The sequence below is a fragment of the Plodia interpunctella genome, chromosome 21 (assembly GCF_027563975.2).
Source record: "Plodia interpunctella isolate USDA-ARS_2022_Savannah chromosome 21, ilPloInte3.2, whole genome shotgun sequence".
Lineage (NCBI taxonomy): Eukaryota > Metazoa > Arthropoda > Insecta > Lepidoptera > Pyralidae > Plodia > Plodia interpunctella.
Genome location: NC_071314.1, coordinates 4,673,900 through 4,689,772, shown reverse-complemented (window position 1 = coordinate 4,689,772; position 15,873 = coordinate 4,673,900). Strand labels below are relative to the sequence as shown.

General features: G+C 36.2%; 4 protein-coding genes across 4 annotated transcripts; 2 read left to right on the top strand and 2 right to left on the bottom strand.

Annotated features, from left to right (window-relative positions):
• Positions 1 to 95: 95 nt before the first annotated feature.
• Positions 96 to 2,794, bottom strand: MED31 (Mediator complex subunit 31). Its single transcript, XM_053761599.2, has 4 exons — positions 2,478 to 2,794; positions 1,716 to 1,805; positions 1,050 to 1,219; positions 96 to 345 (listed from the first exon to the last, which is right to left on the bottom strand). Exons 1-4 carry the CDS (start codon positions 2,491 to 2,493, stop codon positions 202 to 204), a joined length of 420 nt encoding a protein of 139 aa, XP_053617574.1. The 5' UTR covers positions 2,494 to 2,794; the 3' UTR covers positions 96 to 201.
• A 1,458-nt stretch (positions 2,795 to 4,252) lies between these two features.
• Positions 4,253 to 5,624, top strand: Snap29 (Synaptosomal-associated protein 29kDa). Its single transcript, XM_053761548.2, has one exon. The coding sequence runs from the start codon at positions 4,531 to 4,533 to the stop codon at positions 5,347 to 5,349; it is 819 nt and encodes a 272-aa protein (XP_053617523.1). The 5' UTR covers positions 4,253 to 4,530; the 3' UTR covers positions 5,350 to 5,624.
• A 419-nt stretch (positions 5,625 to 6,043) lies between these two features.
• On the bottom strand, positions 6,044 to 7,706 carry LOC128679361 (zinc finger protein 26-like). Its single transcript, XM_053761537.2, has 2 exons — positions 7,364 to 7,706; positions 6,044 to 7,278 (listed from the first exon to the last, which is right to left on the bottom strand). Exons 1-2 carry the CDS (start codon positions 7,517 to 7,519, stop codon positions 6,187 to 6,189), a joined length of 1,248 nt encoding a protein of 415 aa, XP_053617512.1. The 5' UTR covers positions 7,520 to 7,706; the 3' UTR covers positions 6,044 to 6,186.
• A 1,508-nt stretch (positions 7,707 to 9,214) lies between these two features.
• Positions 9,215 to 14,356, top strand: eIF3c (eukaryotic translation initiation factor 3 subunit c). The gene is made up of 7 exons (XM_053761409.2): positions 9,215 to 9,382; positions 9,681 to 9,797; positions 10,283 to 10,700; positions 11,277 to 11,656; positions 11,741 to 13,024; positions 13,307 to 13,600; positions 13,802 to 14,356. Exons 2-7 carry the CDS (start codon positions 9,705 to 9,707, stop codon positions 13,973 to 13,975), a joined length of 2,643 nt encoding a protein of 880 aa, XP_053617384.1. The 5' UTR covers positions 9,215 to 9,382; positions 9,681 to 9,704; the 3' UTR covers positions 13,976 to 14,356.
• Positions 14,357 to 15,873: the final 1,517 nt, after the last annotated feature.

Sequence of the window (15,873 nt, the reverse complement as noted above, 5' to 3'; positions counted from 1 at the left end):
ATCAGGACAAATCACACAGATTTTATTGGTTTTAGATTTAATAATATATTTTAAATGAGGGCGCCATATATATATATATATATATATATATAAGAGACTTAATAGTATATACTATTAAGTCTCTTATATATGAGCGAAACGAAATATTAACTAAGTCTATAGTTTTCTCTATCTACATATTGTAACAAGAGAGGGTAGTATTTACGACTGCTGTCGTGGTGCGGCGTGCGGCGGCGCGGGGGGCGCGGGCGGCGCGGGCGCGTCGGGCGGCTGCAGGATGCGCGTGCGCCGCCGCGTGTAGTGCTGCCACAGCAGGATTGCTTGGTCGTCCATGAATTTGCATACCTGTATGCAGAATAAAATTGCATTTATGAACCAGCAAATCCATACTAATCAGGTAAATGCGTAAATCTGTCCGAGCATCATGCTTTCACGGCTAAACCGCTATGGCAGTTTTGATGTTTTTTTTTATCGATTTCGTTAATGCTACAAAAATTTTATGAGCTACATACACTCATAAAATTTTTGTCAGTTTATTTACGATTACTATTCGTAAATAGAAGAAACTGACAAAATAAACTTAAACCATACTACACTATTTGTCACAGTCACAGTTTACTACATGGATTTTGATAATCACTGTCATCCGTTAAATAATCTGTGATTATATTTTATCTAGTATAGCATAATTGTATTTTTTTTAATAAATATTATTCTAATGCTATTCTATTCAATGTCAATGATTATTATGAAGTGTGAGTGACAAAACATATTTTAGTTTAAAGAATGTATTAAATTTGTAAGATTAACAAGGTTACTGACTCAATGTCAAACATAGGCAACCGCGGGCAGCGTTGTGGGCAACAAATAATAGAAACATGAGGCAAAAAATAAATTTTGTATTGCAGTTAATACTCTTCTCCTGAGAGAATTTCCTGGTATTCTCTGGGCTAAACATTATGTGATCAACCAAATTTTATCAAAATTACTCCAGTAAATTTTATGTGTTTGGTAAAAATATAATAAACATATTCTACAAAAAAGTTTACCTGTGCTGAAACACACTCTCTCCTGAATGCCTCATGCTGCAGAAGCTCCAGGAAGTGCAAGCACATTGGATACTTAAGATATCGGGCATATTCTGGTTCCCTCCAATATTGTAAGTATCTGAGGTAGTTGACAAATGTCTGCTCCTTCAGGTAGCCACGTTGAGCCAAAACTGTAAAATCAAAATTTCAATTTTTCAAGTTTTATGCTATACTTTTGATCTTTTAGAATAGCTTATAATTTTACGGTTGACTTTCTGACGTCTTTATTAGGTTTTTCTTTGCTTTATGTTTGTCTCTAATAATATCATTAATTTTCAAACTATAAAATAATATAATTTAATATAATATAATAATAAAAAATTACTACAAGATTAGGTCCTCAATGCCTCTTGAATATTTTGACTGAATTTTGTTGTCTTATCACAAAAGACACACAACAATGATTATCTAGTAGGCAGGTACCTACTGAGGAGTAGGCAAATGGTTAATTTTAAAATGAAGTTATTCAAAAATTAGGCAAATGGTTAATTTTAAATTTAAGTTATTCAAAAATGTTTCTAAGTTCTCTATCTTTATATCATCAATGGCTTTCTAAGATTATGGTACCAAACTTATCAATTAGGAAAAAACTTATCAACTTTTTGCATCAGAAAGAATATAACTCACAGTGTATGTAGTTTGGGTTTGCCAGACACTGTACAAATTCCAGCTCCACTTGAAATCTTATTCGGTTCTGATCTTCTGTCTCGGGCATTACTGTAAAATAAACACTTTATTTAGTTCGCACTTTCATTACTTTGTTTGGTCTGACAACTAGGGATGCAGACAACCATACAAAATGGAGACAAAAAGTAAGGCAGCAGACACTCAAATGAGATAAACTTACATAAAATTTGTATTCAGTGTTGAAATAAAAATCAGTTACATGTAAATTATATTAATATTAAGATACACATTTGCTAATTGACTTTGTTGGAGAAAAGGCTGCAGTGAAGTTTGTAGCTCCGCTTCTTCTGCATTTGCTCTTTGAAAGTCAGCGATAGACTTAATTTTGAGTCAATTTTACATGACATCTATAAGTGATGTATATCCATGGATTTAGATGTAAGTACTTAGATGGAGTACCTACTAATTCCATATGTATATCATCCTAACTTGAATAACTGAATAAGCATGCATACCTATAAATGTACTAAGTTCAAAAATGTAGAAGGAAATAAGTTGGTAACTTACCCTGTTATTCATAAAAAAATTAATATGTACTGTAAGCTAAAATATGTTTTGTCATAATCGCACTTTATAATATTTACAATTTACAGAACAGAATAAACATATTTTAACTTAGAGTATGTTTTAACTTTTTTATGAATAACATGGTTTGACTTTACCGTACTCTAAGATTGGTAATGAACTATAGTATTTACATACCTTTACCAGCCATCATTTTTGGAGTTCAGTAGTAAATGTGTAGTTTAAATTTATTAAATTACCTATTTAAAACAGATACGCAATCGAAATTTCGAAGAACAACAGTCCATGAATAGGGACTATGTATTCATGTGTGCAAGGTACAAGTGTAATAGGAATACACCAGATTGTATCAATTTTGACTAAACTGTACGTCAACAATAGATGAAAATCAAAGAAAAAGGCCAATGAAATTATTAATCTCAACCTTAAACTCCAACCAACAACAAGCAACAACGAACGAAACCCGAAACGAACGAAGATATAAACATTGACACAATGACATTGACAACATTGGTGAGTACAACCCTTAGAATTGCCTTCAAGTATAACCCATGGAATTAGTAGGTCATCGTTGTAGTACAACCTGTACAACCCCAGTAGTACCTACTTACTTACATCCATAGTAGGTATTCTGTCCGTACAATGGAGTACCTACTAATTCCTGTGCAAAGCATGAATCAATACGAATGCTAATACTTAAGTGGTGTTCCAAGCAAAAGGGTACCTACTAGTACCTACCACTGAGCATACATAGTTTGACTTGTTTCCGAGATATTTGAGATGAAAAAGAAAAAAGTGGAAAATTGATTTTTTTTTTATTTTAATGCAACATGCAAAGGGCTACGTTTTCATAAAATAACCGTATCTATGTCATATACCCAACGTGAGAAAATTGTAATTGTATGTTTAGTATGTGGCGACCACGCCACATGCACTTACAACGTTGCAGATGTAAAAAGCCGACAAAACGCAACAATTAACAAGCCACACAAGTTATCCACAACATCTACAGACAGATACGGTCGACTCACTACCAGATCCTAACAAGCCTAGACCGCGCAGACAGTGCGTTTTCGATTGGAAGCATAATCACCTAGCTCCCGCTACAAGTAAATAGAATTCTAGCTATTACATTTTCAATTCAATGTACCTAATGTTCTTATATCTGTGAGTTAATTAAGCTAAAAGGGCGTTATTTTCTCTTGACTTGCAACACCCCGAGTTGTGTTTAGCGCAGCCGCACACGTTATGCCACATTTACACAAGTTTGAGAACTTTCTCCTAATTCAGTATCCCGTGCTTGTTTGGCGACCACAGCGGACGAGTAGGCCAACGCTGTATCTTTGTTGATGAGATTAGGTAGTATATTATTTGATCTTAGGTTTTTTCCGTTCTGACTCGGGAAACTTGACGTTAGATATTTTACCCTTCGGAAAAGCACATATATCAACAATGTAATGTTCTCATGGACGTATAAAATTTTTTTTTTAATACGTCCATGAATGTTCTAATATCTATAGGAAATATGAAGGAACATTTTGAATGAAAGAAGAGCATTCAGGTTTTCTGATTCCGTATTTGGAAACATATTAATTTCCAAAATCTGCTGGCAACATTCTTATGGCAAATGTAAGGATGCAAGTTTGTTGTAACATCGATAAATTTATATCGAGGTAACGAAATTATCGATAGTTCATAATATCGAATATTTATTTAAAATTAAATTAAAAAATAGGTAGTTCACTGAATATAAGTTCTCCTCTCTTGAATTTACAAAACATATACAGCAATACATCCTTCTGTTTGGAAGTAACTCCATAGCTTACTTCTTTTTATCTTATTATGAAATAATACGCAGTGATCAAAAATAAAATCAAGAATATCTATGTTTTCTTAGGATATGATATCGATATTATCATATATCGGTTATCGATATTAACATTTATCGGTTTGGCGATATATCATTGCGAACTTAGGCGGATGGAAGTAAAGTAGGTACCTACCTAGGTGGCTTGGTTTATCGGGTTTATTAGTCAGTTCAATCATCCTGCCTGTCATCCATCATCACCATCAATCAGTCAGAGGCGAAGTGAAAGAAAAAAGAAAAGAAATTCAATTACAAATACATGTGTAAAGTTATATGTATTATCCGTGTTATATTTTTATAGCTGCTGAATGTGTGACTCCTTTTAAAACGTGTTTATCTTTGTTGGATAATTGAGCAGAGGAAATGTCTGGACACAAAAGCACTATCAATGCCACCAATTTGTTCGAAGATGATGTGGACGACAATACCTTTGTCAACAGTTATAGATCAAGATTTCCTCCACCTCAGCCGACACCTTCATCAACAAGCTATGGAGGGCACATCGCGGAACTTGAACGTCAAAGACAAATGATGTTGCAGAAACAAAAGGAAATAGAACAACGTACACTTGACTCATCGTGTCGTAGCATAGGACTGCTGCGTGAATCAGAGCAAATTGGTATCGCGACGGCAGAAGAGCTTACTCGTCAACGAGAACAACTTCAAAATACCAATAAGAGGCTAGATGAGATTAACACTAACTTAAATTACAGCCAGAAACATTTGAACGGTATCAAGTCAGTATTTTACGGACTTAAAAACTATATATCTGGAAAAAGTGACAAAACACCTCCTCGTAGTCAAACTTCTCCTGACACTGGCAGCATAGGAGGTCCGAGCAGCAGTAGATTAACAGATACTTTAGATAATCTTCAGCCAGCTTCTGAGGCATATGAACAGCCTTCTCGTTTTGATTCCCATCCTTCAACAAGACTCCGAGGCCTGGATCAGCAAACAGTGTCACAGCCAGTGACAGACAGTCAGCGTGTGAATGAAATGCTTGATGCAAATTTGGATGAGATGGTAAATGCAATATCAAGACTCAAGGGTCTTGGCACTGCTTTGGGTGAAGAAATAGAGCAGCAGAATCATCTCATAGATACTATACACGATAAAGTTGAAGGCACTGACATAAAGATTGGAAAACAAAACAAACAGATGAATAAACTTCTTGGAAAATAAGACAGGTGCAATACCTACATACTTTTGTAACATTTCCATATATTTTGTTGATTACACTCAGGCAATATTAGAATTATATTAAATAAATGTACATATTGTAAAGTACTCTTTTAAAGTTTTATTTTTCTTTTTTTATGATATTAATAACGATTATAATTAATTAGTTATAATTTTAGCAGTGTTTGCCAGACTACCTTATCAAAATTATGACCTTGTGCTGTTATTGGTAAAATACACATACTATTTTGTATCTTAATAAAAATATGTATATTGCATGTTATATTTTTATTTCATTTAGTGAAAAACTAAATTATATATAAATAAAATAAATATATTAGGACAAATGACACAGATTGAGCTAGCCCCAAAGTAAGTTTGAGACTTGTGTTATGGCATACTAACTCAACGATACTATATTTTATAACAAATACATATATAAACGTCCAAGACCCAGATCAAGCATTTTCCATCATGACCCGACCAGGGATCGAACCCAGGACCTGTCGGTTCAGTGGCAAGAATTTTACCACTGCGCCACCGAGGTCGTCAAATCATAAGTAAAATTATACATCTAAATTTTTACTAATCCTAAGACAAATTAATCTTTTAAACCTAAAACACTGATTATATAAAATATGTATAGTTGATACTGTGTAGTAAGCTCATAGGTGATAGGACAATAATAGAACATTCATTTCAATTACTTTTTATTTGTTTACAAACTTACTGTTACACATTGGTGGACTCACAAAATATTCTATTTTCAGTAATGAATACAATATGCAACCCTACACTAATTCAATCAATGATCTCAAATATCACAAAATTGGATGTATTCTAATCAAAGAATACAGAATCGACTACAGTTTCTAGTATCATGTCATCAGTTTCAAGCACAATTTCATCAGCTGCGGCATCATGCAACTTCATGTGCTTTTGCATAACTCTTCTGTTTGTAAATTTCTTTTCGCATATACTGCAGCAAAGCTCCTTGCTGTTATGGGTCTCTTTGTGCACCTTCAAACCATGTGCTGTAGGGAACCCCTTGTTACAAGCTTCACATTTGAATGGCCTCTCAGAACTATGGGTATGTGCCAAATGAACCAGCAAAGAATGTTTGGTTGAGAATCTTCTCTCACATCCATCTCGGTCACATAAAAATGGCTTTGGTCTCTCCTGACCACTATGGGTAAGAATATGAATCTTCAAATATGCAGCTCTAGTGTAAGCCTTAGGACAATGTGGACAAGAGTATTTTTTTTCTCCTGTGTGACTTCTCATATGACATTTTAGAGTTGATTTTGCGGTGAACCTTTTACCACATGTAACACACACAAATAGTTTACTGTTACTGGAGTGTGCCAGTCTGAAATGCTCTTTCAAATATTGCCTAGACCTATAGGTTTTATTACAAAATCCACACTTGAATGGGGCAACATCTTGATGGGAAATTAAATGACGCTTCAAACCACTTGAAAGATGAAATTTTTTTCCACACTTAGGGCATAAGTGCCTCCTCACATTTGAATGTCTGGCCATGTGGTACTTCAGCCCATATATCCTGGTAAAAGATTTGGAACACAAACCACATGCATACTTCTTTTCACCTTCTTGTCTTGGAAGTTGTTCAGTAGCTGTAATCTCGGTAACTGGTGGCAATGGAGCCACTTCCTTATTGGAAGTTACACTAGGCTCAAAATCCAATGCTGGATTACTAAAGAGAGGAACATCATATTCATGATCTTGGTATACAACACTAATATCTATAGCATCTATATCAGGTTGCAAATTAACAGATGTCTGGATAGAAAGTATTTGTGTGAGTGCAGCATTTGCCTTCAAACAATCTAACTTGAAGTTATATGCTACCAAAGCAGTTGAAACACAAGAAGAGCACATTCCCTGAGGCCAATTTTCTTCATCATTGTTCTGAAAAGTAAAGATTAGAAGGTAAGAATATTCATTTTAGGTTTGACTTTAAACTAAAGAAACTAAAACAATTTTGTAAAAATACCTCCAAACAGTTTAAAAACACCAGAATGTCTATAAGCTTGATTTTATTCATATCATGTTCGACTAAATCTTGTATACATGTGAACATATTGGCATCGGATTCTACAAGGCAAGTACGACATATATTTTGAGGTAATATCAGACTGCTAAACTCCATGTTCCTTTATCGAGCTCTAGTTCATGAACCATTTTTGTACATTTTCAATTTATATCAAAACCATATTGCTCTCGGCTGAACATGTGAACATGAAAATCTCAATAAAACTTAAGATACTGAGAGCACTGAGGCATGAATTCATTGATAATAATGAAAAACACATTCGTACGACATTTTCTATCAAGACAATTTTTTTTTGTTTATTCCCTCGTTTTATTGAGGAGGCAAAGGGTTCCAACCCATACAGCCAAGTCCTTTGTGATTTTTTTTTTTAAATAAAAGTGGCTATAGTCCACTGAAGAATAAAGAAGGCATAAACCATGCCTATATTGGATATAAAACAGTTAAGGCTAGTCTTTAGTAATACAAAATTTTTGAAATATAAATTCTTAGAATATGTTAAGACCATGTAAATCATAATCAAATTATATATTTGACAACCATCTGAACCATCAAATCAACACATCACAACACCAACTAAGAACACACAGTAAAGTAGTAAAATTACACACTTTTCAAGTGCGTATGTTTGCTGGTTGCAGGCTCTCTCCCGCCAAGGCGAACTTTGTCTGCAGATCCAATCCAAAAAGCCTACGGCTTTGCCACTTTTCTCGTTTACTCGTACTTCTATTCTTTAGGTTTCGTAGCGATGGAAAGAAAGCAATAATTTTGTACCGTACCCATAGATTTAATGTAATGTTTTTATATATGTAACCGTATACTACAGTCAGAGAAAGTTATAGACCCCGTACTATTATAATATCATGAAGTTTTAGTTAGTTACACGATCTTCTGTAAATAATAAAAAAATTAAAACTTACTTTACCTATGCTAAAATAGCTAGCATGGAATAGGAAGTATTACCTAGGTACAGCACTGTATGTTAGAGGTACACAAAAGCTTTGCCGCCTTTTGCTAATGTCGAATAAAACATTTATTTTAGAGTGCTTTATTAATCCTTTCATTATGTAAGCATTTGTTTGTGAAAATATAAAAAACATGTTGCATATTCGGGTGCCGAAATATTGAGAAAAATCGTTTTCCATAAGATAGAAAACTTCGAAAACTATGGGATACTCCTCACGTTGTAAAATTTTCGAGCCAGTAAACGGTCGAAAAGAAGCTCGGAACACTTCACACGTGACACGTGTCTTCAGACTTATTAAGATATGGACTTCATACAGGTTAAATCTTCAGTCAAAATCAAGTTTATATTAGTTTATGACCACAGTTGACCAAATAATGCAGAACATAACCTGAAATAGTCTTATTATTTTCAGGATAATCCACTAAATCCATGCTTTTCCTTTAAACTCGCACCATGATTGCGTAGAAGGTATTTTTGGTCGTAAATCTGCAACAATATTGAAAATTGGCGCTTTTTGCCTCCATTGGCAATGTTTGTGTACCTTAGTTGTACCAGTAGTGCCATCTGCGCTGAGTTTTGCATAATATGCCCTATTAGTAGGTACTACGTAATACATAATGTTTTATCTCTTTTGTCAATGACACATATTATAAAGAGCTATGGTGACTAGAATTGCGAAGTATATGCATCTATAATAAGGAATTATGGAAAGAACAGAATAAGTACTAGGTAGGTACCTACTAAGTACTTACCAGTACTTACTAAATCCATGATAATATGATTACGAATGACAGTGACATTCACGACAGAAAAAAAGCCCAAAGTACAGAATAAAAATCTTTTTCCTTACCATTTTACGTGATTTTACGTGGGGAGTGTGTCGTAGGCAAAATTTGATTTTGCCCTGGATTTACAAATTTTCATATTGCTTTCATGAATAAAGAATTTGATTGTACTTTCCATAGTTCTATAAATATCTGTTTTTGTTACAAAAGGTATGTTATATTGTTTAATGGATTATATGAATTGTATAACCTTAAAATCGAAGGTAGCACGGCATTCTTTTCGATTTTTTCATCAACATCAACACTCACGATGATACCTAGTGAAAATATGTTTCTTTTTCATATTTAAGTTCATTTAAAGTTATCATTTTGTACATGATATCAATTTCTTATAATGACCAGAATCATAACCTGTGCATATGGAGTAAATAAGGGAATCTATTTTACTAATAAATATTTCAGCGTGTAATTGCTACAGCAATATTTCTAAATTTCGTATAATCAACAGGTAAAGTCGTGAAATAACGCAATCATGAGTAGATTCTTTGCTACGGGTACAGATTCTGAATCTGAGAGTGTCACTGATGAGGAGCCGATCGTTCGCACTCAGGCACCCGTCTATACAGTAAGTATTTAATTTATTAATTCAACAGTAGATGAAAACATTCACTGCAACTAGCTCTATTTAAACAATTTGGTTGTAATGTTCCTTTATGAAACATATATGAAAATTTAAACTCTCCACTCATAGCCTCAGCAGATATATATAATGTGGTCAACCCAAGGGCAGCACAAAAAATATACCCCTTAATTTTAAAGATTTGACTGTGATTTTTCAACTGAAACCTAGTTACTTAATTTTGACCTTCTTTTGGAATGTTTTTGTTGCCTAAGAGCTGCCCCTTGTATGATGTATTTATTGTGTTGAGCCCACATCTATTATAAAGATATTGTCCATGAAGTAATAATTTCATAATAAGTAAAGTTTCATCTGGAAAACATGACAGATTACAATTTCAATCAAGGAGGTAGAATTCCATTTCGGCAAATTTAAAACTTAAATAACTATCTTAAGTCATATAAGATTATACTCATGCTTTTTGTCAACAGTTTAGTGATGATGAAGAGGAGACAAAACGTGTTGTGCGTTCTATGAAAGAAAAGCGGTATGAAGAATTAGAAGGAATTATCCATTCATTGCGCAATCATCGCAAAATAAAAGACTTCTCATCAGCATTAGCTTCATTTGAAGAACTGCAGAAAGCATACACTCGTGCTTTACCAGTTGTTACCAAGGAAGAGAATGGAATTGCGCCAAGGTTCTTTATCAGAGCTCTTGTGGAACTTGATGACTGGGTAGTTGGAGCTTGGTCAGACAGAGATGGCAGGAAAACCCTGTCAAAAGGAAACAGCAAAGCATTGACATCTTTGCGTCAAAAACTAAGGAAGTACACAAAGGACTTTGAAGCTGAGATATCTAAGTTCCGTGAAGATCCTGATTTGCCTGATGATGATGATGAACACAAAGGTAAAGTAACCCAAATTAAAAAAATATATATTCAGAGATATGGTAAAGTAAACTAATCCAGATGTTACATATAATTTTTTAAAAGACCTTGTAAGTTTTTGTGCAACTGTTAAAATATTTGCCAAGTAAACCCAACTTCCCAACTATTATAAATGCAAAAGTAAGTTTGTTTATTTGTTACCTCTACATCATCATCTTCAGCCCTCCATGACCCACTGCTGGGCATAGGCCTCCTTCCGTTTATGCCAACCATCTCTGTCCTGAGCCATCCCCATCCAGTTGTTGCCAGCAATTTCCTTTACATCATCGACCCATCTAGCTGCCAGATGTCCTATGCTTCGTTTTACTCCACTCAGTTACAGCTTTACTCCACCTTCCATCATTGCATCCAGCCCAATTCCATTTTAATGTCACAACTCTGGAGACCACGTTTTGAACTCTTACCTCTACACGCATTTTCTACTCAACCAATCTTATTGAAATATTGCATATAATATTATTTAGATAATAATTTAATATTGAGATATATGATCTTTAGGATAAAGAGAAAAAATTGTGTGATTGGTTTATTTGCAGATACCTCATCCTCTGATGAGTCTGAAGAGGAAGACAAAGTAAAGGAGAAAGTGAGGCCACGCCCCGCTGAAATACGCGCGCGGCCGCCACCACAAGACGATGAATCCTCAGACTCGATGGACTGGGGCTCCAGCTCTTCTGAATCTAGTTCTGAGTCTGATTTCGAGGAACGCGGTGCTACAACTCTTAGGGAGAAATTCCTTAAGAGAAACACTGAAAGAGATGAAGATGAAGACCGGGATAAGAGAAAGGAGAAAAAACGTGCCGACAGGCAGGGAAGAGGCAAGGTCAGCAAGAAAGATCAAGCTGATGATGGTGGCGAATGGGAAACTGTCAGGAAAGGAGCAGCTACCTCTGACAAACCTAAGATGTTTGCTAAAGTATGTTTTGACTATATTTTGTTACAAATAATTATGTATTACTACTTGATAATATAATATTGACAATATTACAATATTTTACAGGATAGTGACATTGATACAGCTCTTGTAGTGAAAAAACTTGGCGAAATTAGCGCCGCTCGTGGCCGCAAACGTACAGACCGGCGCGCGCAGCTTGAACTTCTCCATGAGCTGAGAACGGTCGCCGCACAGCACAATCTTGGTGACGCTCTACAACTGAAACTGCGTGCTGCCACTGTTGCAGCCCTCTTTGACTACAACCCTAAAGTATCAGACGCCATGAAACCAGAATATTGGTCTAAACTTGTTGAGAATGTTGACCACATGGTCACTTTACTCTTGAGCCACGAAGACATGGTTTTAAGTGAACAAATCACTGAAGATAATGAGCAGCTTATCACCCCCCCGTACCGAGTTCGAGGATGTTTACTGACAGCTTTGGAGCGACTTGACGACGAGTTCACCAAACTTCTCAAAGAGTGTGATCCCCACTCTAATGAATATGTGGAGAGACTAAAGGACGAGGTTCGAGTTTCAGCGCTCATCGATCGTGTTTGTCAAGTTGTAGAACGAGATGGAACCCCTCAGGAAATCTGCCGCGCTTATCTACGTAAGATCGATCACTTGTACTACAAGTTTGATCCCCGCGCAGTGAAAAAGGATTTACCACCTGGCGAAGAAACCACTATTAAAAAGATGGAGCGTCTATGTAAATATATTTACGCCCATGATGAGTCCGACCGACTGAGGACTCGTGCCATTTTATCCCACATTTACCATCACGCTTTACACGACAACTGGTTCCAGGCTCGAGATCTCTTGCTCATGTCTCATCTCCAAGAGACCGTGCAGCATTCCGACCCTAGCACGCAGATATTGTACAATCGTACGATGGCGAACCTAGGCCTGTGCGCGTTCCGCCGCGGGAACGTGAAGGAAGCTCACGGTTGTTTAGCAGAGTTGATGATGACAGGAAAGCCTAAGGAGCTGCTGGCGCAAGGCTTGTTACCTCAGCGTCAGCACGAGAGGTCTAAGGAACAAGAGAAGATCGAGAAACAGCGTCAGATGCCGTTCCATATGCATATTAATTTGGAGTTGCTCGAGTGCGTGTATTTGGTGTCGGCTATGTTAATCGAGATCCCGTACATGGCGGCGCACGAGTTCGACGCGCGCCGACGCATGATCAGTAAGACTTTCTACCAGAACCTCCGCGCGAGCGAGCGGCAGGCTCTAGTGGGTCCGCCTGAGTCCATGCGCGAGCACGCGGTGGCGGCCGCGAGGGCCATGAGACGCGGCGACTGGCGCGCCTGCCTCAACTTCATTGTCAACGAGAAGATGAATGCTAAGGTGGGTCCTAATCACTTGGTGGGTACAAGTTTCATTGAGAGAGTAAAAATATGTTGTTATGCCTTTAGAATTTGCTTCACTTTTGGATTTATAACACTAGCGACTAATTATGCTGACGCATGTGTGTCCTGAAGTTGACGATTTTATTTCATCTGTTTTTAAAACTGTTGACTCAAGGTGCAAAATCGACATCCTCATTGAGTTTATTTCAATCTCGAACTTAACTTATTTTCAGTTTCCTCTTAGACGGTGTAAAAAAAACATAATATAATGACGTTTCAGGTATGGGATCTGATGGTGGGCGCCGACAACGTCCGCGCAATGCTGGGCCGACTCATCCGCGAGGAGTCCGTGCGCACGTACCTGTTCACGTACGCGCACGTGTACGCGTCGCTGTCCCTGCGCTCGCTGGCGGACATGTTTGAGTTGCCCCGGCAACGCGTCCACTCCCTCGTCTCCAAGATGATCATTAATGAAGAACTGCTAGCATCGCTCGACGACCCCAGCGAATGTGCTATCTTACATCGCTCAGAGCCAACAAGGATGCAAGCATTGGCGTTGCAGTTGGCTGATAAGGTAATATATTTGTCAGTTCCTATATTGGAATATTATTTCGTTATTAAATTGAAAATATACAATATGCTTATAGAAAAAAGGGGCTATTTAAAAAAAAGATCATTTTCCATCTTGGCATCATTGGCTAATTTTTATTGTAAAACTTTGCCATGTAAGTTATTAAAACAAAGAATTTTATTCATATCATGTATTTTTCTTTAGGTCGGCAACGTAGTTGATTCCAACGAGCGTATTTTCGAGAAGCAAGGCTCTTTCTTCCAGCGAGGAGGCGCGGGTCGCGGAGAGGGCCGGCAGCGGGGGGAGAGACCCCGCGAGGGCTGGAACCGGCGCACCAGGAACCGCCGTCGTGACGACGAACGCTCTCACGATGATTAAAATGATTTACTCTTTTTTCCCCCCTTCTACCATCTCGGTAGACCCTATTACAGTGACTTCGGTAAAGGCCTGAGCACACTAGATACGATGAGTGCACATAAAACATCTCGTGACAAAAATGCCAGTTCATTTATTACATGTACATTCGGTGTGCTCAGGCCTAAATTAACGGAGAAAATACAAACGTAAATACTACATAACTTTTCTTTCATACCCAGACCATCTGAAAATAATCAAGTAGTCATTCAATACATGTTTCATTAATATTCTTTTCTAAAAGGTAGTTAATCAATGCTGTATTTACACTTTTTATTGGATAATAAAATATTATGATTTGGTTTCCATTTTAAACTCAAGGTAATAAAAATCCTATATTTGTCACTTGTTATTTTCGTTAACCTTCTATGATGTTCCAATCGACATAATATCACATGAGCAGGGAATCTAACTTTGGAGTCAATTCAATGCACATTCAATTTACCATTTCGGTTTTTATACGTATGAGGACAACATTAAAATTCTTTATGCGACGTAATAAGTCCGACATTTCTTTATTCCGTCCTAGTAGGGAAAAAATATACCTATAATTTTTTTTATTTTTTTATTTTTTTATTTTTTTTTATAAATAAATAAATAAATATATTAGGACAAACCACACAGATTGAGCTAGCCCCAAAGTAAGTTCGAAACTTGTGTTATGGGATGCTAACTCAACGGTACTATATTTTATAACAAATACATATATAGATAAACATCCAAGACCCGGGCCAATCAGAAAAAGATCGTTTTCCATCATGACCCGACCGGGGATCGAACCCGGGACCTCTCGGTTCAGTGGCAAGAACTTTACCACTGCGCCACCGAGGTCGTCAAATAAATACCTATAATAAATTTAAAGTAGGTGTTTGTGTATGGAAAATGATCTTTTTCTGATTGGCTTGGGTCTTGTATGTTTATCTATATATGTATTAGTTATAAAATATAGTATCGTTGAGTTAGTATCCCATAACACAAGTCTCGAACTTTGGGGCTTGCTCAATCTGTGTGATTTGTCCTAATATATTTATTATTTAAAGTCTGTTATTATTAATCTAAGCTGTACAATAATACGATTTTTAGTAGTTTACAGCTTTGGTAAATGTAAATCAACTTAGGACATTTTTACTATTCATAGTTATGTACCTATATCTCAATTAAAATATTACTCTTGAAACAAACAACGCATGGGCATTCCAAATGCAATGAAAGCCAAACAAGACGTCATACATGACAATGGTGTTGTAGAGCAATAAATAGGTAGTTATTTTATCGATGTTTGAATGCAAATTTCCATTTGAAAGAAGAATAGAAAAACGTGTATTTGTTCAAACTTAAAGAACCTACATTAATTAATTTCTATACAATTTTCCTTCCATCTTATATTTCAAATGTATCGTCTTAACAAAAGAATCAATCACTGACAGCCAGCCAACCTTTTACATTCAGGGATATTCACACATGATCCTCAAAGTTTTTACCCGGGAAGATTAAATCCTTTAAGTTTCTTCCCGGTTCCTTTTCCCTTTCCTACCAAAATATTAGGAAGATTAAATGTGTTTGGGCATTGATTATATAAATTATACTATGATATACTTCGTAAAACCGGGCACAGGATAAGGAACGAGTAATACGAGTATATTAGTGTTCGTCCTGTTTCCCATATGTATTTCTGAATACACCTTTTTTATTTTATGAGCGAAACGAAAAATATTTATGTGTCTATAGTTTTTCTGTTTACAATGCACCCGAGATGAGCAGGATAGGGAGTATTACTGCACATTTATCCCGTCAGAGTACAGCACTGTATAAAAAACCAGGTACACAAAAGCTTTGCCGCCTTTTCCTATGTCGATTAAAAC